Here is a 25844-nt window from a genome sequence, read left to right as displayed (position 1 = left end):
TGTTGACACTTGTCTCACGCGGAAATTTTGCTGCGCTCTTGATACAGACAGAATAGGTCATTATAACAACCTAATTTAAAACCACCGCTACAAGGCACGAAGGAATGATTTTTGTTAGTCAAAGGTGAGAAAATGAATTAAACTAGATTCAGGAAAACAAAAACAACTCCCTTTAATATGTAATGGATCCTTTTCAAGTAACTTTTCTGATCTAATGTCGGTAACAAAACAACTATACAAACAAATGCTACATTAATGTAAACATGATATAAAAAATGATTCTTATGGTAATAAAACAAGCATTTGCTTTAGTACTCCCCTTTTTATGTGGATTTTCTTTTACCAACCTCCATGTTCATGGTAAAAATGTCATAAGTTTTCAGAACAATATGGCAACGTAACATTCAGATGTGTTTTTTTCTTTTTTAGTCATAATGCTCAGATGCTAAGTTCAGTGGTTTGCCGTTTCAACTAACTGGCGAAGTCATGTACATTTTAGCCATGCATTTTGGTATTGCATTCATTTACGTAAAACCCTTATATATTAATTAATCTCCTGCATTTCCAATTTTGTTACTGTCGGCTGCGGATCTCCTGACAAGTCAAGGAAGCAGAGTTTGTAAACGCCTGTTGGCCACTCGGTCAAAAGATGAATGCGATCTGACCGCTTCTGTGTCTGTGAGAGGTGTGTATGTGTGTCAAAACAATAAAGAACAGACGGTACTAAACAGACTCCTACAAGGCATTAGTGAGACAGTTCCCGTGCTGGCGTGAGGACTAGTATAAGGTGGCGGGGGGAGGGACTCAAATATCCTATAGAACTCTGTTTCACTAGCCTTCCTTGTTGAGCACTCAGACTGAGGAGGCAGAGGGAGTAGGACGTGGGAGGAGAAGAGACGCGTTGCTTTTTTTTGTTGAAAGAGTCCGGCGCCCCCTCTCTGTGGGTCAATGGAACAGGCTTGTCGTCTGTGCATCCTTTCAGTCTGTCGTCCCCTGGGTGGGAGGGTAAGGGGTGGGGCTAAGTCAGGTGGGAGGGGCAGGAGGAGCGAGAGAGGGGTGGGTGTGGCTGATGGCTCTATGACAGGATGTGATTGGCTGGGGTAGGAGAGATGATTCTATGACAGGATGTTGGACATAAACTCAAAGAATCTTTTGGAGTACTGCTCTGGGTTTACGGTGGAGATCTCTGCCCCGGCCTGAAGGAGGGACAACAGAGTTCAGTGTAAACATATGCACATTAGAAACATACAACTACAATTTCTGTCATAACACATCTCACAAGATGATCTTCTACTTGAAACTACTATATGATCTAGCATCTTTGTGGCCTAAACACTTGGCTTCATGTTTGGTCAGATCTAGTCCATTACTCACCCCATGTTTCACAGTTTTGGCAGCATGTGCAGCTTTTTTCTTAGCGTCGTAGTGCGTGAGGATGTCGATGATAGCCATGAAGTACACTTCTTTCTTCACAGCACCTACCACAAGGAGCAAAGGAGTATAAATAGCAAGTATTACTTTTCACTGGGCTGTCCCATGATGTCTGTTCTAAAATTAGCTTCATTTTCAAATGTTAATTAAAGATGCACTATACAGAAATTGCTCCAACATTTCCTGGTTGCTTACCCATCTACACACAATAGCCCATAATGACAAAGTGAAAATGTGTTTTTAGACATTTTTGCAAATGTATTGAAAATGAAATACAGAAATAGCTCATTTACATTAGTATTCACACCACTGAGTCAATACTTTGTAGAAGTACCGTTGGCAGCAATTACAGCTGTGAGCTTTTCTGGGTAAGTCTCTAAGAGCTTTCCACACCTGGTTTGTACACTTGCCCATTTTTATTAAAAAAAGTCTCCAAGCTCTGTCAAATTGGTTGATAATCACTGCTAGACAACCGTTTTCAGGTCCTTTTTTGCAGTATTATTTAAGTGACTTGTTGCAAAAAGGATGCATGTTTTGGAATATGTTTTATTCTGTACAGGCTTCCTTTTCACTCTGTCATTTAGGTTAGTATTGTGGAATAACTACAATGTTGTTGATCCATCCTCAGTGTTCTATCACAGCCATTAAACTCTGTAACTGTTTTAAAGTCACCATTGGCCTCATGGTGAAATCCCTGAGTGGTTTCCTTCCTCTCCAGTTTGGAAGGACTCCTGTATCTTTGTAGTGACTGGGTGTATTGATACACCATCCAAAGTGCAATTAATAACTTCACCGTGCTCAAAGAGATATTCAATGTCTGAATTTTGTTTTACCTATCTATCAATAGGTGCCCTTCTTTGCGAGGCATTTCAGCTTTATTTTTTTTATTAGTATGTAAACATTTTTTAAAAAACAACATAATTCCATTTCGACATTATCGGGTATTTATTGTGTCTAGGCCAGTGACAAAAAATCTCAAATTTAATCATTTTTAAATTCAGGCTGTAACACAACAAAATGTGGCAAAAGCTAAGGTGTCAATACTTTCTGAATCACTATAGATAGAGAGTTGCACAAATATAGCAAAATTTCATGGAAAAATCACTTGACAAAACTCAAGAAAGAGTGTCTCTTACTGTCGTTGCTCTTGATTGCGTAGACGTCCACGGAGGGGTCAAACTCGCCAGGGCTGAAGAACCCACCAAAATTGAGGGGGTTCCCAGGGCTGTCTGGAGGGGTGCCGAAGGAGCCGGTGAGTGCTCCTCCCATCCCATCGTTCTCGTACTCCTCCTCCTCTCCTCCTGCCTCCACCTCCATCTCCTCCTGCTCTGCCCGGTCCACATCATGGATCCCCACCAGCAGACTGTAGTCCATGATCTTCAGAGTGGCCAGGAACTGATGCACACAAACGGGAAAGATGCCAGATATTGCAACAAATGTTATTTTGGGAAATTTCCCTGGAGGACATTAAACTCACTATTCTTCTATTTGTCAACCTAAAGTCATGTCTTTGTTCACAGGTACTTAGTTGAAACTGGTTGAAAGGACTAGAAACAAAACACAATGTCCATTTACCCGGGTATTTTAACAATGACGACTGTAAAGAGAATAAAAACGACATCAAATCGAGCAGCCGTGAGATGTCTCCTACCTCTACGTCGCGCTTTAGTTTCTCCAAGAAGTACTTCTTGTTGTCATCTCCTATCTGCAGCTTCTGGCCCTCGTTCAGAAAGTCGTTGTCTTTAAAGGTGGGGAGTTCCTTGGCCTGAGCAGAGTGATAGAAATTAGAATCAAAATATTCTGAGATTGACACAAAATGACAGAGGTCTTTCTTGCTGTTAATTTTGATGCATGACAAGTAGGGTCATTTGATTTAGTTTCCACTCATTGTCCTCGGATTGACTTTTTAGGGAGAACAACTATTTCAGGTATTTCCTCTTGGTGTAATGGTTAAGACGGTGGGTTCAGAGCGACTTCAATTTGTAAGTCGCTCTGGATAAGAGCGTCTGCTAAATGACTTAAATGTAAATGTGGTTTCTCGAGTGAGAGGTCCGCAGTACGAATCCGACCAGTGACATTGGCTCCACCAGGTTCTGTCCGTCCCTCACTGGGCGTGAACCAGCAACCTTCTGTTCCCAACAACAACTCAGCACTCACAAAGCAGTATTACGCACCGCTCTACAAAAGACGTAGCCAGGAAGGGAAATAACTACTTCTAGGTTTCAGAGCGGGTAATCTAACTCGCATGGTGGATACTACTAGCGCACACAGCTAACTATTCCACATGGACTACACTCACCCCCTTTTGACTTCCCCTTCTGCGCAGCATAGACAGCAGTCGGACATGGCCCAACTGTGGATGTGTTATTTAATCTGTGCTTCATTATCATTAGATGGAAAAATCATTACTTCTGCACTTTTCTAAAGGTATTTTGGGCTATAAATTTGTTTTGATTTTAGCTGGTTAGTTTGATTCTTTTTTTTATTAGCATGATCCACACAATTATTTTGGGATTCCTGTCATTGTACCCCAACACATCATCGTATAAACGTAAATGAACTCACCTTCTCTTTGTCACTGGCTTCCCTTGAGACCGTGGAACCCTGAATAAAAAATGAATAATAATAATTCACAGAGATGTCACGGAATTCAGAGTTAGAGACAGACATTCTGTGCATCTTTGTTCCCCCTTTGTTTCTCATGGACTTGACTGTATCGTTATAACATTGTCATATTTCAGAAAGCAGAATTGTTTCCCCCAGAGAATGCCTGTCAACCACAGAGGTGTTTGTTGTGAAGGGAAACGATGTTCTGAGAGCCAATAGGCACAGAGGTATGCCGTCACACCTCTATTCTCAGTGTTGTTGCCCATGCACAAAGAGACAGATTTATTGAGCTTTTCCACAAGAGCAGAATTCTTAACCATTTCCCCTTCTAAATAATGGGCTCCCGAGTGGCGCAGCGGTCTAAGGCACTGCGTCTCAGTGCAAGATGCGTCACTACAGTCTCTGGTTCGATTCCAGGCTGTATCACATCCAGCCGTGATTGGGAGCCCCATAGGGGGAGCACAATTGACCCAACGTCGTTCGGGTTTGGCCAGCGGTAGGCCGTCATTGTAAATAAGAATTTGTTCTTAACCGACTTGCCTAGTTAAATAAAGGTTAAAAAAATAATAATAAAAAAGAATACATCACATAACCAGAAAATAGTCTGTAAATCTAGCCTTAAGTAAGTTTCTGGAGCCTCAAGTTCTACTGGGAACCGGAATACTCTGCAAGCACCCTATGCATTGAGCTTATTATAAATGCCCTTACCCCAATGAGCGCTAACAGTGTTACAGCTGTAAGTGTGCTCCTAGTGCCCTACTGGAGTTAGGGTACTACCAGTAAGTGTTCTCCCAGTTAGTTCCCGCCAAGCTAGTGTGCATATCGACACCTACCTTCAGGTCGTACTTGCGGTGCACGGTCAGACGGTAGCTGAATACATTACGGGTCACCACCATGTACGTCTCAACCCCATCCACTGTTAGCCGGTACATGCCCAGGAACTGGGGGAGCAGAGTGCTGCCATGACACTCCACTATGAACTGAGGAGACCCAGAGGAGGAGGATGGAAATATAGGGAGAGGAAAGGAGAGAGAGAGGAGGAAGGGGAATGAGTAATGCAAAGGAAACAGTGGGAGAGCTCCAGTAATGAAGTCGGCATAATTGTTAGCTATTACAAAAGGATAGTCCCATCAAATCGGACAATTCACAGATATTTCTTCAGCACCACATTGAAAGGTCCTCAATATTTGAAGCCAACATGCTCCCTTCAACATGTACTACATGTATGTTTGTACAGATTTTTATTTGATTTTAACGTGTTATACTTGTGCATGTGGTAACTCTCCCACCTGGTGGTACTTCTTGAGGATGTTGTGCATCTCGGCGATGTCTTCGCTGGACACCGTCTTGATGACGAAGCGGTGGTCGTAGCTGGACAGGAAGCGGTTGCCAAAGCGCCCCTGGGAGTCGCTGTTCAGCGGGGCGCTCCTCGTCAGAGAGTTCTGATGACGATCCACCACAGGAGGGAGCCCGGGGGAGGGAGAGACATACAGAGCAGAAAATTGAGGCTTTGACATGAATGAAAAGCCCTCTACAAAGAAAATGCTTCATAATTACTTCACGAGTTAGTAATGGATCAATGGATTTCATTTACATTGAGCTATTCCAAGCTCAAAAAAACCTTCACATAGGGATCCATTTAGCAAGGCTACCAAGATAGTTGAACTTAATGTAACAAACTATGCTTGGTATGATTCTCTAAACACTAAAAACACCCATTGTTTACATGTGATAACTCAGTAAAATGTATTTTAGTACTTTATCAACAAATGCTGATAAAGACTTACTACATTGGGTTGAAGGATGAAATGCTGATAAAGACTTACTACATTGGGTTGAAGGATGAAATCCAGAGAAAGACTTACTACATTAGGTTGAAGGATGAAATGCTGATAAAGACTTACTACATTGGGTTGAAGGATGAAATCCAGAGAAAGACTTACTACATTGGGTTGAAGGATGAAATCCAGAGAAAGACTTACTGCATTGGGTTGAAGGATGAAATCCAGAGAAAGACTTACTACATTGGGTTGAAGGATGAAATCCAGAGAAAGACTTACTACATTGGGTTGAAGGATGAAATGCTGATAAAGACTTACTACATTGAGTTGAAGGATGAAATCCAGAGAAAGACTTACTACATTAGGTTGAAGGATGAAATGCTGATAAAGACTTACTACATTGGGTTGAAGGATGAAATCCAGAGAAAGACTTACTACATTGGGTTGAATGATGAAATCCAGAGAAAGACTTACTACATTGGGTTGAAGGATGAAATCCAGAGAAAGACTTACTACATTGGGTTGAAGGATGAAATCCAGGGAAAGACTTACTACATTAGGTTGAAGCATGAAATGCTGATAAAGACTTACTACATTGGGTTGAAGGATGAAATCCAGAGAAAGACTTACTACATTGGGTTGAAGGATGAAATCCAGAGAAAGACTTACTACTTTAGGTTGAAATGCTGATAAAGATTTACTACATTGGTTTGAAGGATGAAATCCAGAGAAAGACTTACTACATTGGGTTGAAGGATGAAATCCAGAGAAAGACTTATTACATTAGGTTGAAGGATGAAATGCTGATAAAGACTTACTACATTGGGTTGAAGGATGAAATCCAGAGAAAAACTTACTACATTGGGTTGAAGGATGAAATCCAGAGAAAGACTTACTACATTAGGTTGAAGGATGAAATGCTGATAAAGACTTACTACATTGGGTTGAAGGATGAAATCCAGAGAAAGACTTACTACATTAGGTTGAAGGATGAAATGCTGATAAAGACTTACTACATTGGGTTGAAGGATGAAATCCAGAGAAAGACTTACTACTTTAGGTTGAAATGCTGATAAAGATTTACTACATTGGTTTGAAGGATGAAATCCAGAGAAAGACTTACTACATTGGGTTGAAGGATGAAATCCAGAGAAAGACTTATTACATTAGGTTGAAGGATGAAATGCTGATAAAGACTTACTACATTGGGTTGAAGGATGAAATCAAGAGAAAGACTTACTACATTGGGTTGAAGGATGAAATACAGAGAAAGACTTACTACTTTAGGTTGAAATGCTGATAAAGATTTACTACATTGGTTTGAAGGATGAAATCCAGAGAAAGACTTACTACATTGGGTTGAAGGATGAAATCCAGAGAAAGACTTATTACATTAGGTTGAAGGATGAAATGCTGATAAAGACTTACTACATTGGGTTGAAGGATGAAATCCAGAGAAAAACTTACTACATTGGGTTGAAGGATGAAATCCAGAGAAAGACTTACTACATTAGGTTGAAGGATGAAATGCTGATAAAGACTTACTACATTGGGTTGAAGGATGAAATCCAGAGAAAGACTTACTACATTGGGTTGAAGGATGAAATCCAGAGAAAGACTTACTACATTAGGTTGAAGGATGAAATGCTGATAAAGACTTACTACATTGGGTTGAAGGATGAAATCCAGAGAAAGACTTACTACATTAGGTTGAAGGATGAAATCCAGAGAAAGACTTACTACATTAGGTTGAAGGATGAAATGCTGATAAAGACTTACTACATTGGGTTGAAGGATGAAATACAGAGAAAGACTTACTACTTTAGGTTGAAATGCTGATAAAGATTTACTACATTGGTTTGAAGGATGAAATCCAGAGAAAGACTTACTACATTGGGTTGAAGGATGAAATCCAGAGAAAGACTTATTACATTAGGTTGAAGGATGAAATGCTGATAAAGACTTACTACATTGGGTTGAAGGATGAAATCCAGAGAAAAACTTACTACATTGGGTTGAAGGATGAAATCCAGAGAAAGACTTACTACATTAGGTTGAAGGATGAAATGCTGATAAAGACTTACTACATTGGGTTGAAGGATGAAATCCAGAGAAAGACTTACTACATTGGGTTGAAGGATGAAATCCAGAGAAAGACTTACTACATTAGGTTGAAGGATGAAATGCTGATAAAGACTTACTACATTGGGTTGAAGGATGAAATCCAGAGAAAGACTTACTACATTAGGTTGAAGGATGAAATCCAGAGAAAGACTTACTACATTAGGTTGAAGGATGAAATGCTGATAAAGACTTACTACATTGGGTTGAAGGATGAAATACAGAGAAAGACTTACTACTTTAGGTTGAAATGCTGATAAAGATTTACTACATTGGTTTGAAGGATGAAATCCAGAGAAAGACTTACTACATTGGGTTGAAGGATGAAATCCAGAGAAAGACTTATTACATTAGGTTGAAGGATGAAATGCTGATAAAGACTTACTACATTGGGTTGAAGGATGAAATCCAGAGAAAAACTTACTACATTGGGTTGAAGGATGAAATCCAGAGAAAGACTTACTACATTAGGTTGAAGGATGAAATGCTGATAAAGACTTACTACATTGGGTTGAAGGATGAAATCCAGAGAAAGACTTACTACATTGGGTTGAAGGATGAAATCCAGAGAAAGACTTACTACATTAGGTTGAAGGATGAAATGCTGATAAAGACTTACTACATTGGGTTGAAGGATGAAATCCAGAGAAAGACTTACTACATTAGGTTGAAGGATGAAATCCAGAGAAAGACTTACTACTTTAGGTTGAAATGCTGATAAAGATTTACTACATTGGTTTGAAGGATGAAATCCAGAGAAAGACTTATTACATTGGGTTGAAGGATGAAATCCAGAGAAAGACTTATTACATTAGGTTGAAGGATGAAATGCTGATAAAGACTTACTACATTGGGTTGAAGGATGAAATCCAGAGAAAGACTTACTACATTGGGTTGAAGGATGAAATCCAGAGAAAGACTTACTACATTAGGTTGAAGGATGAAATGCTGATAAAGACTTACTACATTGGGTTGAAGGATGAAATCCAGAGAAAGACTTACTACATTGGGTTGAAGGATGAAATCCAGAGAAGGACTTACTACATTGGGTTGAAGGATGAAATCCAGAGAAAGACTTACTACATTAGGTTGAAGGATGAAATGCTGATAAAGACTTACTACATTGGGTTGAAGGATGAAATCCAGAGAAAGACTTACTACATTGGGTTGAAGGATGAAATCCAGAGAAAGACTTACTACATTAGGTTGAAGGATGAAATGCTGATAAAGACTTACTACATTGGGTTGAAGGATGAAATCCAGAGAAAGACTTACTACATTAGGTTGAAGGATGAAATCCTGAGAAAGACTTATTACATTGGGTTGAGGGAATAATTGGAATCTGCAATGAATCAAACTGGGCAGGGAACAACAGGGGGTTCCCTCTGGTAGTCTGATCTGCTCTCTCCTTAACTGTCCTCTACCCTTTTGACATTACCGAGCCGTGCCAAGCAAACGTCTATCCTCAATCTGTCTTTCAGTTCACTACTGTGAACCCATCCTCACTGGTCTTTCTCTTCAGTTAACCCATCCTGCATTCTTCCCCTTAAACATCTCCACACAGGAGACCATATTTTACCTGGTAATCCTGGTCATCGATGCAGAACCTCTCCCTCAGGTTGCGGAACACCATAGGGCAGTACTCTTTGAATTTAAAGCGGCTGGGCAGGTTCTCTCTGAGAGATACAAGTGTGTTGAAGAGTGTTAATATAAATGAAGAGTGTGTTAGTCCATTAGCAGTCAGAGTGTTGATGTCATCTGAGGAATCATTGGAACAGATCACGGAAATGTGAGAAGCAATTGACCAGCATACTACACTAGAGGTGCTTCACTATGAGGATGATATGCAATGCAAAGATGCTCAGTTAAGTGTTCAATGAATGTTTTGACTAGAACTCTAGTGTAGTGTAGATCACCAGAGGCATAATCCTGATTTGACTGATGCAGGAAAATAAAAGGCATGTGATATATCAGAAGATGTGTAATAGACTTATTACCAACCTAAAACAGTCATATAATCATACAGTTTTATCTGGGTTTTAAACTCATTAACAGATCATTGTTGTCTCAATTTGAGTTTTCTTGGAAAGCTGTGAGTGCTATTACATGACACAATATCAGTACTTGTTACATTACAACTTGTCTAAGTCCTATCAACTGATTTCAGTCAGTTTATGGCTGTCGATTGATTGCATTGTTTGAATGGAATGTTGGCATATTGGCAGTTCACTTGACAAATGTATATAATCATTCCTCTTAAACTGTCTGGCTAGGTAAATTCTTCAAATGCATTACATTACACAATATCTTATCGCAGCACTGGCAAACCATGGTTGACCAACTCTCTGACCAAAATGCTGACTGTTAGCACGCCATAAGAAGGTTCATGTCCATTCTATTATTCTAATTCTATAGTTAGTCCATGAGCAGAGTCAGAGTGTCTGAGGAACTCACTGGAATAGATAAAGGAAATATGAGAAGCTCTTGACCAGCATACTAGAGGTGCATCACTATGAGGATGATTTCCATTGCAAAGCTGCTCAGTGAAGTGTTCAGTTAATGTTTTGACTACAACTCCAGTGTAGTGGGGATCGCTAGACCCATGGTGAGTTATATTACAGGCGATAGAGGAGCTTGATCTTGCTAGTGATTTAAAAGCACACCACGTCATAGACAATTGGGCCAACCAAGCCAAGACCTTCTCTCTCCTAATCAGTAGCATAACATAGTATCAGCAGATTTCAGGTAGTACCGTACTGTATATTTTAGACAATGCAGCTAAATTGGCCTCTTGTTTGAGTTTATATGGGCCGTAATATGGTGTGCAGTAATATGGCATGGCAGGTTGCAAAGTTAGTACCCGGGATACCTACTTGTTAAATAGGTGGTTGTCCACTTTGATCTTACTGTAGGCTTTAAAATCATCAGGCATCAGCATTACTGGTACAGGCACGTTACTCAACTCGTTGATCTGAAATAGTGGGGAGATAGAAAGAGCAGGAGATCAGAATAGAACGCTAGAGCAGGTCAACACACTAATCCCCACACCAGACCAAACTGCAGTGAACCAGTGTCTATTTACTGACAATCATTCACTTTGGACCAAAGCGAACTGACAGCAGTGCTCTCTGGCTGAGTCCCTTGTCACACTGTTGATCTTATCTACCGAGACAGATTCACTGTAAGGAACAGACTGATTCCCAGAGAGAGCCCTCTCCATAGATTTATGAACTCCAGGAGGAGGAGTGGCAGGACAAGAGGAGGAGGAGGAGTGGCAGGGAGGGAACGTGAATAAATGCTTCAAAGGAAAAAAAGGAGACAAGAATGCATCCAGGAGACACAGACGCTGCTAAAATAGGAGAGAAATGGGAAAGTTACTCTGAGGTAGAAAAATAATAGCGTACGGAGCACAAACACATTGAGTTGTATGGAATATGCAGGACATAGCCAAGTAACCTCTCCTAGAGCTGAGGGTTTGAGTTATATCAGGCTCTCTCTGAGACTATTTCAAGGGATAGACTCTCATTCAACTGTCTGACATGCTATGAAAAATCACCGTCTAGCATATGCTGACAGGTTATGCTCTGGTCAAATTTTTTTATTTTAACCTTTAATTTAACTAGAGAAGTCAGTTAAGAACAAATTATTATCTACAATGACGGCCTACACCGACCAAACACCGCTGGGCCAATTGTGCGCCACCCTATGGGACACCCGATCACAGCCGATTGTGATACAGCCTGGATTTGAACCAGGGTGTCTGCAGTGATGCAGTGCCAAGAACTGAGATGCAGTGCCATAGACCGCTGTGCCACCCGGGAGCCAAAATTAGTGTGTCCTTCAAAAGTATCATCATATTTATTTTGTCATTAGAGGCATAGCTTAATGCCTTCAGCAGGCAGACACAATCGATATCCTGACTATATGGAATCTGCAAATAGAATCTGCAAATGTTAGATTTGCCGCTTTCTTATTCATTGATGCCTGTAAAACAATAGGCAGGCAGGCTGGTTGGGGCTCAATGCAACCTGACTATATGTTGGATTATGTCTAATCAACCTACACACAAAGTTTGATGGTGGTCCTTTGTGGCTCAGTTGGTAGAGCACGGCGCTTGTAAAACCAGAGTAGTGCGTTCGATTCCCGGGACCACCCATCTGCATGACTGTAAGTTGCGTTAGATAAAAGTGTCTGCTAAATGGCAGATTTTATTATAAGTTTGATGAAGGCTCGTATCAGATTTCAAGATGTAGGTTATTCCCGGTGTTGGAAAGCCTGTAAGGCTGGCATTATCTACCATCAAGACTGAATCTGTGTTTTTGAAGGGAGCTTCAATTAAATTTGTGTTTGGCTATATGCTCCAACTGACAAAGGTCTTCTCTGAGCAAAAGCTTAGCTTGGAACCGAATTCATCCCGCTTTGTGACTAGCAGAACGATGTTACGACTGACTACCAAGATGAAATATATTCTGGTTATGACTAAGGTTATGAGAGCTTTGAGGAGAAGGCGCTTTGACATCTTTCTTGTATTAGCCTAAATTAGCCTGCCGCCTACACCTTGAATCTACACCCAGCATCCACCACACACTGAACTTGTCCATGATGATTATTGCAGAATGCATCACAGGGTGATTATTGCAGCTTCACTAAATATCCTAATTGGTTCATTAATGACATTGTTTTCTCTATTTGAAGCATGTATTCTTTCCCTGGTCTACAAGAACTGCCTATTTGACTATGGTCTATATTTATCCTTACATAAGGTACTGAAATATACATAAAATAGGCTCAACAAAAACACAGCAAGGAGAGGGGGAAATCAATTGAGGTAGAATAATTACAGACAATCGTACATGCAAGATGGAATGTACATGTTAGTGAGAAGGCAACATATTGAAATGCATGCAAACATTGGAAGTGAAATTATGCATCAGCACTGTTATTCAAATTCTGAGTGAAGCGAATCCACAACTGGGGCCTCATTTTCATGCCAGAGACATTGATCTGGAGGTGTCAGTCAAGCAGGGAAGGGGGTGTGTTCGCCTACTACTGCTGGCCACAAAAATGGAGCCTTGAAGCTCTCTGCATTGCATTTGGTGATCGCTGCATTCATGTGAGTGAGAAACTTGATCCATTTGGTGAAAAACAGTCTCAATAAAGTAGGATGTGTTGAAGACACTGTCAATCCTTTTCCCACTCAAATTAGACTAACTGTGAACCTATTATTTTTATGGTTGAGTGTTCAAATGTGTACTTCACACTAAACCACATTAAATCAGGCTAGAATCTGCAAATGTTAGATTTGCCGCTTTCTTATTCATTGATGCCTGTAAAACAATAGGCGGGCAGGCTGCGGTTGGGGCTCAATGCAACCTGCTGCTTTCCAACAGTCACACCCCTCTCTGGCCTGCTCTAGACAGAATGAATGCTTCGGTTGGAGCAGTGCTCACGACCTCCTCTCCAAACCAACCAACTAGCTCACTTCAGACCACCACACATCCCACGTTCTACAGAACAGAAGACGTTATGCAGCTCGTGTCGAATAATTCCTGCATCGTGCGCGGGGTAATGTCAAATGTTTATGTTCAACGTCGCAGCTATTTGCTGCACATTTTTAAAGCGTCCGCGACTGGCACACCAAATAGCTAGAATGATGCTACATTGATATTCCTGCCTAGGGAGAATGGTGAATGAAGGGTTAACAGCTTTCACCTAAACATCAGACTAAGTACCTGACTACAGACTACTAGACGATGGATGAACTCTAAAATTGACTCTGGTCAATCAAGCAGCTGGCTAACTATCGCGTTACCGTTAGCTATTCAAAACACCACATAGACAAACAAGCTAGCTTGTGAACATGAACAAAAATGCATTTACCGTATGGTTGACACCCCACATTAAAACGCTGAGAATAGGCTCACTTGCACGGAATAATTTCACTTTCTGTCCTATAAAATGTTTCTTTTTCGTCTTCGTTTTGCTAGCGCTCACCGGCGCAACGCTGGTACAGTTGGATGACATGTCTCCTGTTGGGAATAATTTAGGAAACGCAAGACAGCACTGTAATCAAGCAGGCTAGCTGGGTCGTATCACTCCAGACAACGAAATTTACATTAAGAGCGTGATATCTATAAGTGCATTGTCGCATCCAATTTGCAGGGTCTTTGAATCAAATTTGATTCTGTAGTAAATTAACGTGATTGCATGTTGCGCGGTCGCCACCCTTCCTCCCGAGCAGGCCACACGGTTCACTCCGGAGCGGCACACAGACCAGCTGTTGGCATAGATAGCTAGCCAGCCATCTAGCTACAGGCAATGTTGCCTTTAGCTAAGCCGCAGTCTTCTTTGATAAGTAATACACTCTTGGTGGACGACTCCTCTCCTTTCTGATGTCGTCTGCTACCCACAACGATTTGAGGTGATTTTATTTAGAGGTTAGTAATCCCATTATGATGCGCCTGAGATTGTTGTCACCAGTTTTGGGGTCTCCTCAAGATGGCGTCTAGACTGAACGTCGCAAAGCGAAGTGCGCCCCCAAGAGGCAGATAGTAGAAGCGCGCGTACTGTAGTTGGTACCTTGAAAGTGTGAGGCAGCGACATTTTGGCGAGAAAATCAGTATATCTGTATTGTAAAAGCTGCTGATGGCAAAATGAGTACTATGAATCAGATATCAGGATTTCTCATAGAGTAAATGTGTCATTCATACTGAATGGTGATGAAGCAGAAAAGGCATACATTTCATGTGTAGGCCTATGCTATAAAGCTTACACATTTTACAGTCAAGTTGACCCGCAAAATCCTACAATAAATCCAATAATATAGTTATCAATGGTCTGTAGTAAAAACTTCAGAATTGTCTCTAGGGGAGCATTGTCTAGGGGGGCGTGGTTTTCCGTCTAGGACTGGTTGTCAAAATAGAAAATGTATGCAATGACTCCTTCATGAGTGTGGTTAATGTATAGAGAGGAGGGTGTTTTAGTGACTTATACGAGAGTTGTATTTTTTTTAAATAAAATGTTGCAAATACAATGTACTGTATATGGCAAGCGGCAGGGACTGAAAATAATATCACGTGACCATAATGGGCGGTCCTCTGGCTATGTGGGGGAAAAAAAGCCATTTTCTGGCGCTGCTGCAAGATCTAACGTTAACCAACTCCAAATAATTTACCTGTATCCACGTCGGGAGGTACGGGCGCTTTTCATGTCAAATCAGGTAGGAAGCAAAGGCATCAATTGTTTTTATTCGCATATCGCGATGCACAGGTACATCAACACACAAACTGAGGTACTCGGTGTTATGTTTGGATTCTCTCTTGTTCGTTTCTCATATCCAGTCCTGTCACAGAATTTAAGATGGCTGCTTTGTTTTCCACTCTCCATCTAAGCTTATTTTTCGTCTGTCTTTCCATAGTTTTTATAAAGAATGTCTATAATGCATAAGAACCAACTCGTATAGGAGGGGCTCATTGTGGGTCTTCTCGGGGTTTGGGGTACGTGCCTCCCCGTGCACAGGCCCCACTGGGGTAGTCGGGTCTAGACTAGAGCAGTTCCAAACGTATTTTGTTACATTGGTGGATGGGGAAATATATAAAAAACATCCAGGCTGGAAATAATTACTAATAAATGGTCATATACTAGTAGCCATTCTGTGTAGTAGATATGACACTGGTACATTACAAGAAGCATAACTGCTTCTAGCAAAAACAAGTGATCCATATTATTATAGACAATGTCAGTGGACCACCTCAATATGTCAGTACACATTTTGTATGTATAGGCCTTGTGTTGGAAAACAATTCAGCAACAGCAGAAAAGGTCACTAAATGTGTCATGTACTTTAGTGGTTCAAATCTTGCTACCCAATAAATGATCTAAGTAATTCTTTGTCTGATGGTTGTTTTTTTTGCAGATCCTTCCAGATGGATAAAATGCAACCCAGTCGGCTAAAAATCACAGAGCTGAATCCTAACCTGGTATGCCCACTGTGTGTGGGCTACTTCATCGATGCCACAACCATCGTGGAGTGCTTGCACTCATGTAAGATTCCTAAGTCCACTGCATTATTCAAAATGTGGTCCTGGTCAGTCCCTGGATGGGAGACCAGGTGCTTCTGGAAGTGGTGTTGGAGGGCCAGTAGGAGGCACTCTTTCCTCTGGTCTAAAAAATATCCCAATGCCCCAGGGCAGTGATTGGGGACACTGCCCTGTGTAGGGTGCCGTCTTTCAGATGGGACGTTAAACGGGTGTCCTGACTCTCTGAGTTCATTAAAGATCCCATGGCACTTGTCGTAAGAGTAGGGGTGTTAACCCCGGTGTCCTGGCTAAATTCCCAATCTGGCCCTCAAACCATCACGGTCACCTAATAATCCCCAGTTTACAATTGGCTCATTCATCCCCCTCCTCTCCCCTGTAACTATTCCCCAGGTCGTTGCTGTAAATGAGAACGTGTTCTCAGTCAACTTACCTGGTAAAATAACGGATAAATAAATTAATGAATATGAACCAATAATAACATTATTAGTATATGGGCTAGAGTATATGGCCTATAAACTGACGTAGAAAAGGAATGTAGATTTACAATGCATTTTCTTTTCATAAAAAGTCATACAGTAAGCCACTTGCATTAAGTCTGTCTTCTTACTCCAGTCTGCAAGACGTGCATTGTTGCCTTCCTGGAAACCAACAAGTTCTGCCCCAGATGTGATGTGCAAGTACACAAAACGTGTCCACAGCTCAGCATCAGGTTAGTCACATTGCATGTGTGTGTGTGCGCACGTCTCTCTCGGAGTACCTATGTTATTATGCATCTATAAGTGCAACCAACATGCTCTTATCTTTAGTAAGTGGCTTTATCATTTGCATATCCTTTCTCAGGTCAGACAAAACTCTACAGGACATTGTATACAAGTTGGTGCCTGGATTATTCAAAGGTAAGACCATATCTCTTGAGTAAGGGGGTGGGTTTTCTATACAAATACTGAACAAAAATATAAAACGCAACTATATCAAAGATTTTACTGAGTTACAGTTCATAGAAGGAAGTCGGTCAATTTAAATACATTTTAGGCCCTAATCTATGGATTTCACATGACTGGGCAGGGGCACAGCCATGGGTGGGCCTGGGAGGGCATAGGCCCAGCCACTGGGGAGCCACGCCAAGCCAATCCGAATGAGTATTCCCCCCAAAAAGCACTTTATTTAAAGCTAGAAATACTCCTCAGCACCCCCTCTTCCTCAGAGGTTGAAGAAGTCGGATATGAAGGTCTTGGGCTGGCGTGGTTACTCGTTGTCTGTGGTTGTAAGGCCTTTTTTTAATGGGGTAGATCAGTTTTAATATTGAAGATAGATTGTGGCTTCTATCACTAATTGTCTGCATCATTTCCAATACCCCATTTTTATATATTTTTTTATATATAGCTGTCAAGGCAAAAGGTCGCTACTTTGAAGAATTTCAAATATAAAATATATTTAGATCTTTTTAAACACTTTTTTGGTTACTACATGATTACATATGTGCTATTTCATAGTTTTGATGTCTTCACTATTATTCTACAATGTAGAAAATAGTACAAATAAAGAAAACCCTGGAATGAGTAGGTGTGTCAACTTTTGACTGGTACTGTATGTGTATATATATCTCATACTATTGGTTGCTAGAATTGTGTATAATAATTTTTATTACACTTTCTCTGCCATTTTGTGCATCAGTTCATAAACCATGTGCAATGGAATCAGTGCATCGCTAATCTCTTCCCAACTATTTTGCAATCTGAATGGCACAGCTGTACATTTTTTGGTCCTTAAATGAAACTGGTATACTTTTTTATCACAATTTTCTTTAATCAATTTTGGTCTTCAACGCAGGGCCGACAGACAGGTTCCTTTGTCCCCCTTCCACTTGCCTCTTCCATTTTTTGCGGTAATGCTGCAATCAGTTGGTTGTAATTTTCAATAGAGCAGACATTTCCATATATTTTTGTTAGCTGCTAGTGTAACTCCACCAGTCCTATTTATGATATAATTTACATAATTATAATTTTCTTTTCTGGTGGATTAAACTGAAATTGCAACCAACTTTAAGACTTGTTTAAAAAATAGCAATATATTTTTTCATTTTCAAATAACCGAAGGTGAGAGGTTGTAATCTGTTAGATGTACTGCCAAATTCTCTAAAACAACGTATGAGGTGGCTTATGGTAGAGAAATTAACATTCAATTCTTTGGCAACATTCCTGCAGTCAGCATGCCAATTGCATGCTCCATCAAAACTTGAGACATATGTGGAATTGTGTTGTGGCCTTTTATTGTCCCCAGCACAAGGTGCACCTGTGTAATGGCCATGCTGTTTAATCTGCTTCTTGATATGCCACACCTGTTAGGTGGATGGAGTATCTTGGCAAAGGAGAAATGCTCACTAACAGGGATGTAAACAAATGTTTGCACAAAATTTGAGAGAAGTACGTTTTTTGTGCGTATGGAAAATTTGAGATATTGTATTTCAGCTCATGAAAAATTGGACCAACACTTTACATGTTGCATTTATATTTGTGTTCAGTGTACATTGCAGTATTTTACAACAAGCATATTTAGTGATAATTACAGTGTAATAAGCCTGTTTTATTAAAGTTGCCCCCTTTAATAATTAATTAAAAGCGAACACGTGCCAATGTCTTTTTCACTCTAATGAGAAATGTATTGTTTTGTTTACTTCAGATGAGATGAAACGAAGGCGGGACTTCTACACAAACCAAGAAAACCAACACCTGGAGCCAGGAGAAGTGGTGGAGGAGCCAACTATTATTGCAGAAGATGAAATCATCAGTCTCTCCATTCAGTTCCATGAGAAGAACAAGTAAGTTCTAGAAAGTGTGATCTCTTAATCTTTTTCATGCAACCAATTAGATAGGATGTTTCTGTGTCCTATAGTATAGAACAGACCAAATGTGTTACAGTAGGGCTGTATCTCTATGTGCTAATACGTTTTAACATGAAGCTGGGTCAAAACAAAGCTATGCTCATCTTAACCCATGCTGTTTTTCCATTTGCTTATAGAAGTGACACACAACCCGTGGATACAGAAGGAGACAATGTGAGTGATTCAACCATAAAATGCTAACCCAATATACATGCAAACGCTAATGTCAATTTGTCATCCACACTCTAAATGATAATAAATGCCATTTAGCATACGCTTTTAAAAACGACTGTCATGCGCGCATACATTGCAAGCGCCAAGCTCTACCAACTGAGCCATACAGGACCACATTTTTCGAACCTTTCATATTATGTCCTGCCCTTACCTTCTAGTTATAACTCTGTTCTAACCACACGTACTGTTCTCTTCATTTTCAGACCAACAGCAAACGCTTCCTGCAATGCCCGGCAGCCATGACAGTCCTGCACTTAGCCAAGTTCCTGCGTAGCAAGATGGACATTCCAAACACCTTACGGGTAATTGCTACAGGCTCCATAGAAAGCCATAGTATACACTAACAACCACTTTGTCTCAATACTGTATTTTAGTGACAAGCTGCATTCCTATACAGTAGATTATGCATGCTTTCGCTTAGGTGGACTAGCCCTACTATTCCCATACGTCACGCCCTTCTCTTGGATCTGTGTGCTATTAATGTGTAATAATGCTCTACCTTGACAGATTGAAGTGCTGTACGCTGATGAGCCCTTAAAGGACTACTACACGCTGATGGATATTGCCTACATGTATTCTTGGCGACGTGTAAGTGCCAACTGACACACTGGCTATAACAACAACGCTGACCAAGCTTCAGTTGTCACTTCCAACCCTAATCCCAACTTCACTAAACATCTACGTTTGCTAGGTCCTAGGATCTGAGTGATCTTTCACGTGTCTGGAGAGTTCTCATCTTCTCTCTGTGACTCTTTGCAGAATGGCCCCCTCCCCCTGCAGTACTGTGTCAAGCCCACCCGGAAGCGTCGAAGGCTGTCCCAAGGTGCTGCCCAGGCCCACTCCGACGGTGTCAACACAAGCCCCACCTCTGAGAGCGACTCCCACAGCGACAAGGCCCTGAGCCCGGCTGGTCAGGCCTCCACCCTGCCCAGCCCTGCCCTCCGAGGCCAACCCTCTACCCTTCAGATCCCCAGCGGTACCACAGGACCCAACGGTACTCAACGGCTCCCTCTAGCCTCCAAGTCAGGGAGCAACGCCCGCAAGGTGAACGTCAACGGCAAAAGCAATGGAGCAGCGACTGAGACTAGGGGAGGGGACAAAGGGGCGGTATCACCCCCAACCTAAATCTGATACATCCCAGAAACATGGAGAGTGGAACGGAATTGCCCCAAAATGTCGGAGTAGCCCCTCAATGGACCAATGGACAGACAAGGAGAAAATCTGCCAAGAGAGTACTGAGGGAGAGGGCGATTGTGATCAGTAAAAAGACTGTCAAGTGCAGCCAAATAGACATTTCATTTCAATGTGTGTGTGTCTGTGTGTTAGAGTAAAACATACATACAAAATGTACAATATGTATCCAATGTGAGCATTCGTACATACCTGGTCATGTATATAGAGTATCTTTTATACAGGATATTGTAATTGTTTTGTAACTGTATAATATGCAGTCGGTTCAACGATTCCTTCCCCCAAGTCTTCACAATTAATTTGGCTTTAAAATATCAATTGACAAAATGCTGAATGGCATTGCGATGCGATTGTCTGTCTGTATGGGTATGTAATATATATATATATAATATATACACACACACACAGTTGAAGTCGGAAGTTTACATACACCTTAGCCAAATATATTTAAACTCAGTTTTTCACAATTCCTGACATTTAATCGGAGTAAAAATTTCCTGTCCTAGGTCAGTTAGGATCACCACTTTATTTTAAGAATGTGAAATGTCAGAATAATAGTAGAGAGAATGATTTAGTTCAGCTTTTATTTCTTTCATCACATTCCCAGTGGGTCAGAAGTTTGCATACACTCAATTAGTATTTGGTAGCATTGCCTTTAAATTGTTTAAATTGGGTCAAACATTTCAAGGTAGCCTTCCACAAGCTTCCCACAATAAGTTGGGTGAATTTTAGCCCATTCCTCCTGTCAGAGATGGTATAACTGAGTCAGGTTTGTAGGCTTCCTTGCTCGCACACTTTTATTTTCAGTTGTGCCCACAATTTTTTTATAGGATTGAGGTCAAGGCTTTGTGATGGCCTTTCCAATACCTTGACTTTGTTGTCCTTAAGCCATTTTGCCACAACTTTGGAAATATGCTTGGGGTCATTGTCCATTTGGAAGACCCATTTGCGACCAAGCTTTTAACTTCCTTGCTGATGTCTTGAGATGTTGCTTCAATATATCCACATAATTTTTCTGCCTCATGATGCCATCTATTTTGTGAAGTGCACCAGTCCCTCCTGCAGCAAAGCACCCCCACAACATGATGCTGCAACCCCCGTTCTATTTTTGTTTCATCAGACCAGAGGACATTTCTCCAAAAAGTACAATTTTTGTCCCAGTGTGCAGTTGCAAACCGTAGTCTTGCTTTTTTATGGCGGTTTTGGAGCAGTGGCTTCTTCCTTGCTGAGTGGCCTTTCCGGTTATGCCGATATAGGACTCATTTTACTGTGGATATAGATACTTTTGTACCTGTTTCCTCCAGCATCTTCACAAGGTCCTTTGCTGTTGTTCTGGGATTGATTTGCACTTTTCGCACCACAAGTCTGTTCATCTCTAGGAGACAGAACGCGTCTCCTTCCTGAGAGGTATGACAGCTGCGTGGTCCCATGGTGTTTATACTTGCGTACAATTGTTTGTATAGATGAATGTGGTATCTTCAGGAGTTTGGAAACTGTCCCCAAGGATGAACCAGAGGTCTTGGCTGATTTCTTTTGATTTTCCAATGATGTCAAGCAAAGAGGCAGTGAGTTTGAAGGTAGGACTTGAAATACATCCACAGGTACACCTCCAATTGACTCAAATGATGTCAATTAGCCTATCGGAAGCTTCTAAAGCCATGACATAATTTTCTGGAATTTCCCAAGCTGTTTAAAGGCACAGTCAACTTGGTGTATGTAAACTTCTGACCCGCTGGAATTGTGATACAGTGAATTATAAGTGAAATAATCTGTCTCTAAACAATTGTTGGGAAAATTACTTTTGTCATGCACAAAGTAGATGTCCTAACTGACTTGCCAAAATTATAGTTTGTTAACAAGAAATTTGTGGAGTGGTTGAAAAACGAGTTTTAATGACTCCAACCTAAGTGTATGTAAACTTCCGACTTCAACTGTATATATGTGTGTGTGTGTATGTATATACATATATATAACTAGAAATATAAAGGCAAGATCTGTCTTCTTGCCATCAGTCATACTGTATATAATAACTCTGGTGTATGTAGATAGATGCAGTACTTTCAACTGGTAATGGCCCCAATCACCAAGGACAATAGATACAGTATGTACGAAACGTTTGATGCACTTTCTTTGAAATGCAGATCACAGTATGCGAGTACTAAACTTCCCTGTGCTTTGACATTAGAAAAGCCATTATATTTATCAAGCCTCAAGCAGCACTACAATCGTCTGAAAAACGTAGCTTACCGTACGTTTGTCAGCATTACATACCGGTACCTGTTCTACTCGCATCAGAGAAATTAGTTCAAAGGGAATTGTATATCTGACCATGTACACCATGTTGTATTTTCATACACTTTTGACATTCCCTCAATGTATATTATGACCATTCAATGATATTATTCTAAAATATCAGCCATATGTGCATGTTTAGGTCATTAAAATGTTTACTTGCTTGGTTTTGAGTACGGTGTCCCATTCTGATACATTTTTGAGTTATATTCTTGAGTAGTTCAAATATCAGAACTTGCCAGTGCTCCTGTGATAAGTCTCCATTTGGACCTTTAATACATAGAAATCTGTTACATTGCTATCAACAACAATGCATGAGTAGCAGAGCTTTAAATCATGTAGTATCATTATGCTGCTATTTAGGAATGTTTAACTTGATTTTAAGTTGGGATCCACGGCAACTATATGCTCTCCAAAGAATCTGTGGATTTTCATGACTTCAAGGCAGAGGATGTCATACTGCCTCGTTGACAACATGACCAAGCAGAGGTGAGACAGTGGCCGGAGGGTTGCGAGTTTGAATCTCAGGTCATACTGGAAAGATCTGGCGGGAAGTGAGCTGGCAACCATTGGTTGCTGGTATTAAATTCCTAGATGCCATTTGCCTGGTGTTGTGCCCTTGAGAAAGGCACTTAACCCTCACAACAACAGCTTCCCGAGTGCCCAGCAACTCTCCAAAACCTGTATGTGTGTCTTTCGGAGGGGTTGGGTTGAAAGCGGTTATATTTTTTTACTCATTAACTTAGTTTAAAAACGATCATCATATACCAGCTATATGAACTTGCCAGACGCCAGCATGTTTCTCAAAAGAATGCATGGTTTAAGGAAAAAAAATAAGAATGACAAAATGTGTATTGAAATAGTAGGCCATTATTTATTCCCTTATGGACAGTGAAAAAACAAATGCCTCTGTCCATTTATCATAAAACATTTTTTTTGTCAACAAGTGATTTATGAACAATGAATATAGGCAGTACAGTTATAAGGAAATTAGCTGCGTCATGCCATTTTTTAAAAGTTATTCATTTTAAACACTTTTTTCACTGAGCTGACTAGATGCCGGAAGATGACCTTGAAATGTGTGCCATCGCAGTAAGGTGCATTTTTGGTTTGCTTACAGGCACACAGCATAAGGGTGCTGTCCTTCTCGGGAGTGAAGTGTCGTGGAGAGATGCTGGGTGCTTTAGTCTTGTGAGCACCGTCACAGAAGGGCTGACAGAGAAAGGGCGAGAGCGAGAGAGAAAGACTGTCAGTGCTATTGTTTCACTGATTTAAATGAGTTAATTATAGCACAGATTACAATCTGAGACATTATTCTCATGTAGAAGACCTAAAAAGAGCATACAGGCCTACATCACTACTGCTGGAAAGGGAAAGGGTTAATATTGTGTCAATTTTGACTCATCAGTCCTAATCCTTTAGTTGTTTTTTTTACATTCAATGCTTTGAACTAGAACTCTGCTACCTGACCCGAGCCCGACATACATCGGGTTAGGGCCGGGCCTTTTTTTCCCCCTCAATGTCTAGGGTACAGGCTAGAGCCCTGCATGGGCATGAATTTTAACATTCAATGCCTAACACCCACCTGTTTCTTGCTATGTCCACAGGCACACCAGACGTAGCGTTTGCCTCCAGTCACTTTCACCCTGAAAGGCATCTTGGCAGCGACAACAGGCTTATTGGTCTGAGTGGAGTACTGCATCTGAGACTGCATCTGAGGAAGTAGTAGTTTAGATTAGTCACACAATAATAATGCATTGCTTATGCTTGTCATATGACAACAGTGTTGATCCTGGCACTGAGAACTCATGGTGCAGTGGTTCCCCAATGCTGGAAGGGGGGCCTGAGTTAAAAAACTTTTTTTGTTCCAACCCAGCACTAGGAGAGTTTACTATCTGAATGTAACTTGGAATTTAGTAGCCTATTCAGTGGACCTACCAAATTACGGTTGAACTTTGCTTTAGATCAATTATTTCATTAAAGATTGAGATTTAATGGCACAATGCTGCTTCACTGCCTTACGAATGGCATATCTGTGCCATAGGTGAATAAGGTGTTCTCTAATGACTATACAGGTTCTTTCAACAACTGCCCTTCCTTTATCTACTATGAACAACATGTTGCTATTTCATACAATGCCTTACAATTTGTCTTTGAACGCTAGCATCTAGATTTATATATATGTTTTATTCAAATGCACATGTCAACAGTAATACTTTGATAATCATATCGTCTATTTGAACTATTTTAGTGAGGCTTTATAGAGAGGCTGGAATCCAGATCGCCACAGAAAGCTTCCAAAAGGTTTTATTCTGTAACTATTGTACTTGCAGTCAATACTCACAAGCGACCTACATACAAACATTGATTTTCCTTGACTATACTTACCCTTGAACTGGCAACAGCCGCAAATAGCTGAGATTGCCTCAAAGTTGCCGTGGTCCCATTACGCATTGTTCCTAAGATCACGTTCATTCTTCCTGAAAAGGCACGCGAACGTCTTAGTACATTTCCCTGTAGACGGTTTAGCCTTTTTAGTAAAGCTGCCTCCTAAGAAAAGTCAGAGAAAACAATCTCCAGAAGCTTTCACTTCACCCTTTTCACACAAAAAACAACATTAAAAAGACAAATTAGACTACGCACAACAAGTATTAACTTCCAAATGGGCTTATACCGCCAATGCCAATGATTGTAGCACAGACAGGTAAGCTATTGGAATGTAAATGTCAACAGACGCCCCTAGGGCGAAGTTCACTACCATACAAGTCATCACCAATCGTCGAGAATGAAAGAGGCCTCTAGTGGCCAAAAGGCTGTTTTGGCATGGGCTGCGCCATTGAGGGTTTCCGTCATACTTACGCCATTTTAAAGTCGTAAAATTAGTCAACTGGGTGGGTTTTCCTATTGGTTGTAGCCTCAATGGCGCTTCCTATGCTGTCACAGAAGCTATAATGTACAGATATAAAGAGGAATCCTCTATCTAGGGGTGAAAGTAGAATACATTTATTCACTGTATGGGACCTCCTATATGTGCAAACATGTTTATGGGCCTAATCATATAATTACATATAGAATCCTTATTAATTCAATAGGATCTCTGTGGGCTTAGTCGTAAAGATTTGTCATTGAATTTTTTTAAAAGTATGACCTTTTATTGTGGCATAAACACAAGCAGTCATGATATTTTCATCTGATTGTCAAATAATCACTTCAAAATGCTCCTTTAACTAGACTACCTGCACACGTTCATCCACTTGCAAAATATTT

General features: G+C 40.7%; 3 protein-coding genes across 4 annotated transcripts; 1 reads left to right on the top strand and 2 right to left on the bottom strand.

Annotated features, from left to right (window-relative positions):
• Window positions 1–147: 147 nt before the first annotated feature.
• Window positions 148–14466, bottom strand: LOC129839809 (phosphatidylinositol 5-phosphate 4-kinase type-2 beta-like). Its single transcript, XM_055907455.1, has 10 exons — window positions 13821–14466; window positions 10814–10911; window positions 9520–9616; window positions 5328–5480; window positions 4872–5018; window positions 3997–4035; window positions 3083–3196; window positions 2568–2826; window positions 1375–1478; window positions 148–1196 (listed from the first exon to the last, which is right to left on the bottom strand). The coding sequence occupies exons 1-10, from the start codon at window positions 13962–13964 to the stop codon at window positions 1116–1118; spliced, it is 1236 nt and encodes a 411-aa protein (XP_055763430.1). The 5' UTR covers window positions 13965–14466; the 3' UTR covers window positions 148–1115.
• LOC129839810 (polycomb complex protein BMI-1-like) lies at window positions 13342–22744 on the top strand. Of its 2 annotated transcripts, none has more exons than XM_055907457.1 (9): window positions 13342–13505; window positions 15856–15983; window positions 16592–16688; window positions 16820–16875; window positions 18659–18797; window positions 18998–19034; window positions 19298–19396; window positions 19602–19682; window positions 19854–22744. In XM_055907457.1, the coding sequence occupies exons 1-9, from the start codon at window positions 13366–13368 to the stop codon at window positions 20217–20219; spliced, it is 1143 nt and encodes a 380-aa protein (XP_055763432.1). In that variant the 5' UTR covers window positions 13342–13365; the 3' UTR covers window positions 20220–22744. The 2 variants fall into 2 exon arrangements, with proteins under 2 accessions (XP_055763432.1, XP_055763433.1); XM_055907458.1 differs by lacking the exon at window positions 13342–13505 and adding an exon at window positions 15014–15159.
• Window positions 22745–23427: 683 nt separating this feature from the next.
• Window positions 23428–25362, bottom strand: LOC129839305 (CDGSH iron-sulfur domain-containing protein 3, mitochondrial-like). Its single transcript, XM_055906629.1, has 3 exons — window positions 24966–25362; window positions 24163–24291; window positions 23428–23789 (listed from the first exon to the last, which is right to left on the bottom strand). The coding sequence occupies exons 1-3, from the start codon at window positions 25050–25052 to the stop codon at window positions 23589–23591; spliced, it is 417 nt and encodes a 138-aa protein (XP_055762604.1). The 5' UTR covers window positions 25053–25362; the 3' UTR covers window positions 23428–23588.
• Between the last annotated feature and the right edge of the window lie 482 nt (window positions 25363–25844).

This window comes from Salvelinus fontinalis, chromosome 40 (genome assembly GCF_029448725.1).
Source record: "Salvelinus fontinalis isolate EN_2023a chromosome 40, ASM2944872v1, whole genome shotgun sequence".
Classification (NCBI taxonomy): domain Eukaryota; kingdom Metazoa; phylum Chordata; class Actinopteri; order Salmoniformes; family Salmonidae; genus Salvelinus; species Salvelinus fontinalis.
Note: the sequence above shows the minus strand (reverse complement) of the source record. Positions and strands in the feature narration are given on the sequence as shown.

Coding starts and splice junctions, on each gene's coding strand:
- LOC129839305 (XM_055906629.1), bottom strand. CDS start 25,052: ATGAACGTGATCTTAGGAACAATGCGTAATGGGACCACGGCAACTTTG. Junction 24,292..24,965: donor CGGCTGTTGCCAGTTCAAGG/GTAAGTATAGTC, acceptor CTACTTCCTCAG/ATGCAGTCTCAGATGCAGTA. Junction 23,790..24,162: donor GTGGACATAGCAAGAAACAG/GTGGGTGTTAGG, acceptor TTTCTCTGTCAG/CCCTTCTGTGACGGTGCTCA.
- LOC129839810 (XM_055907457.1), top strand. CDS start 13,366: ATGCTTCGGTTGGAGCAGTGCTCACGACCTCCTCTCCAAACCAACCAA. Junction 19,035..19,297: donor TGGATACAGAAGGAGACAAT/GTGAGTGATTCA, acceptor CTTCATTTTCAG/ACCAACAGCAAACGCTTCCT. Junction 19,683..19,853: donor ACATGTATTCTTGGCGACGT/GTAAGTGCCAAC, acceptor GACTCTTTGCAG/AATGGCCCCCTCCCCCTGCA.
- LOC129839809 (XM_055907455.1), bottom strand. CDS start 13,964: ATGTCATCCAACTGTACCAGCGTTGCGCCGGTGAGCGCTAGCAAAACG. Junction 10,912..13,820: donor TGTGGGGTGTCAACCATACG/GTAAATGCATTT, acceptor CCACTATTTCAG/ATCAACGAGTTGAGTAACGT. Junction 4,036..4,871: donor ACCGCAAGTACGACCTGAAG/GTAGGTGTCGAT, acceptor TTTTTTATTCAG/GGTTCCACGGTCTCAAGGGA.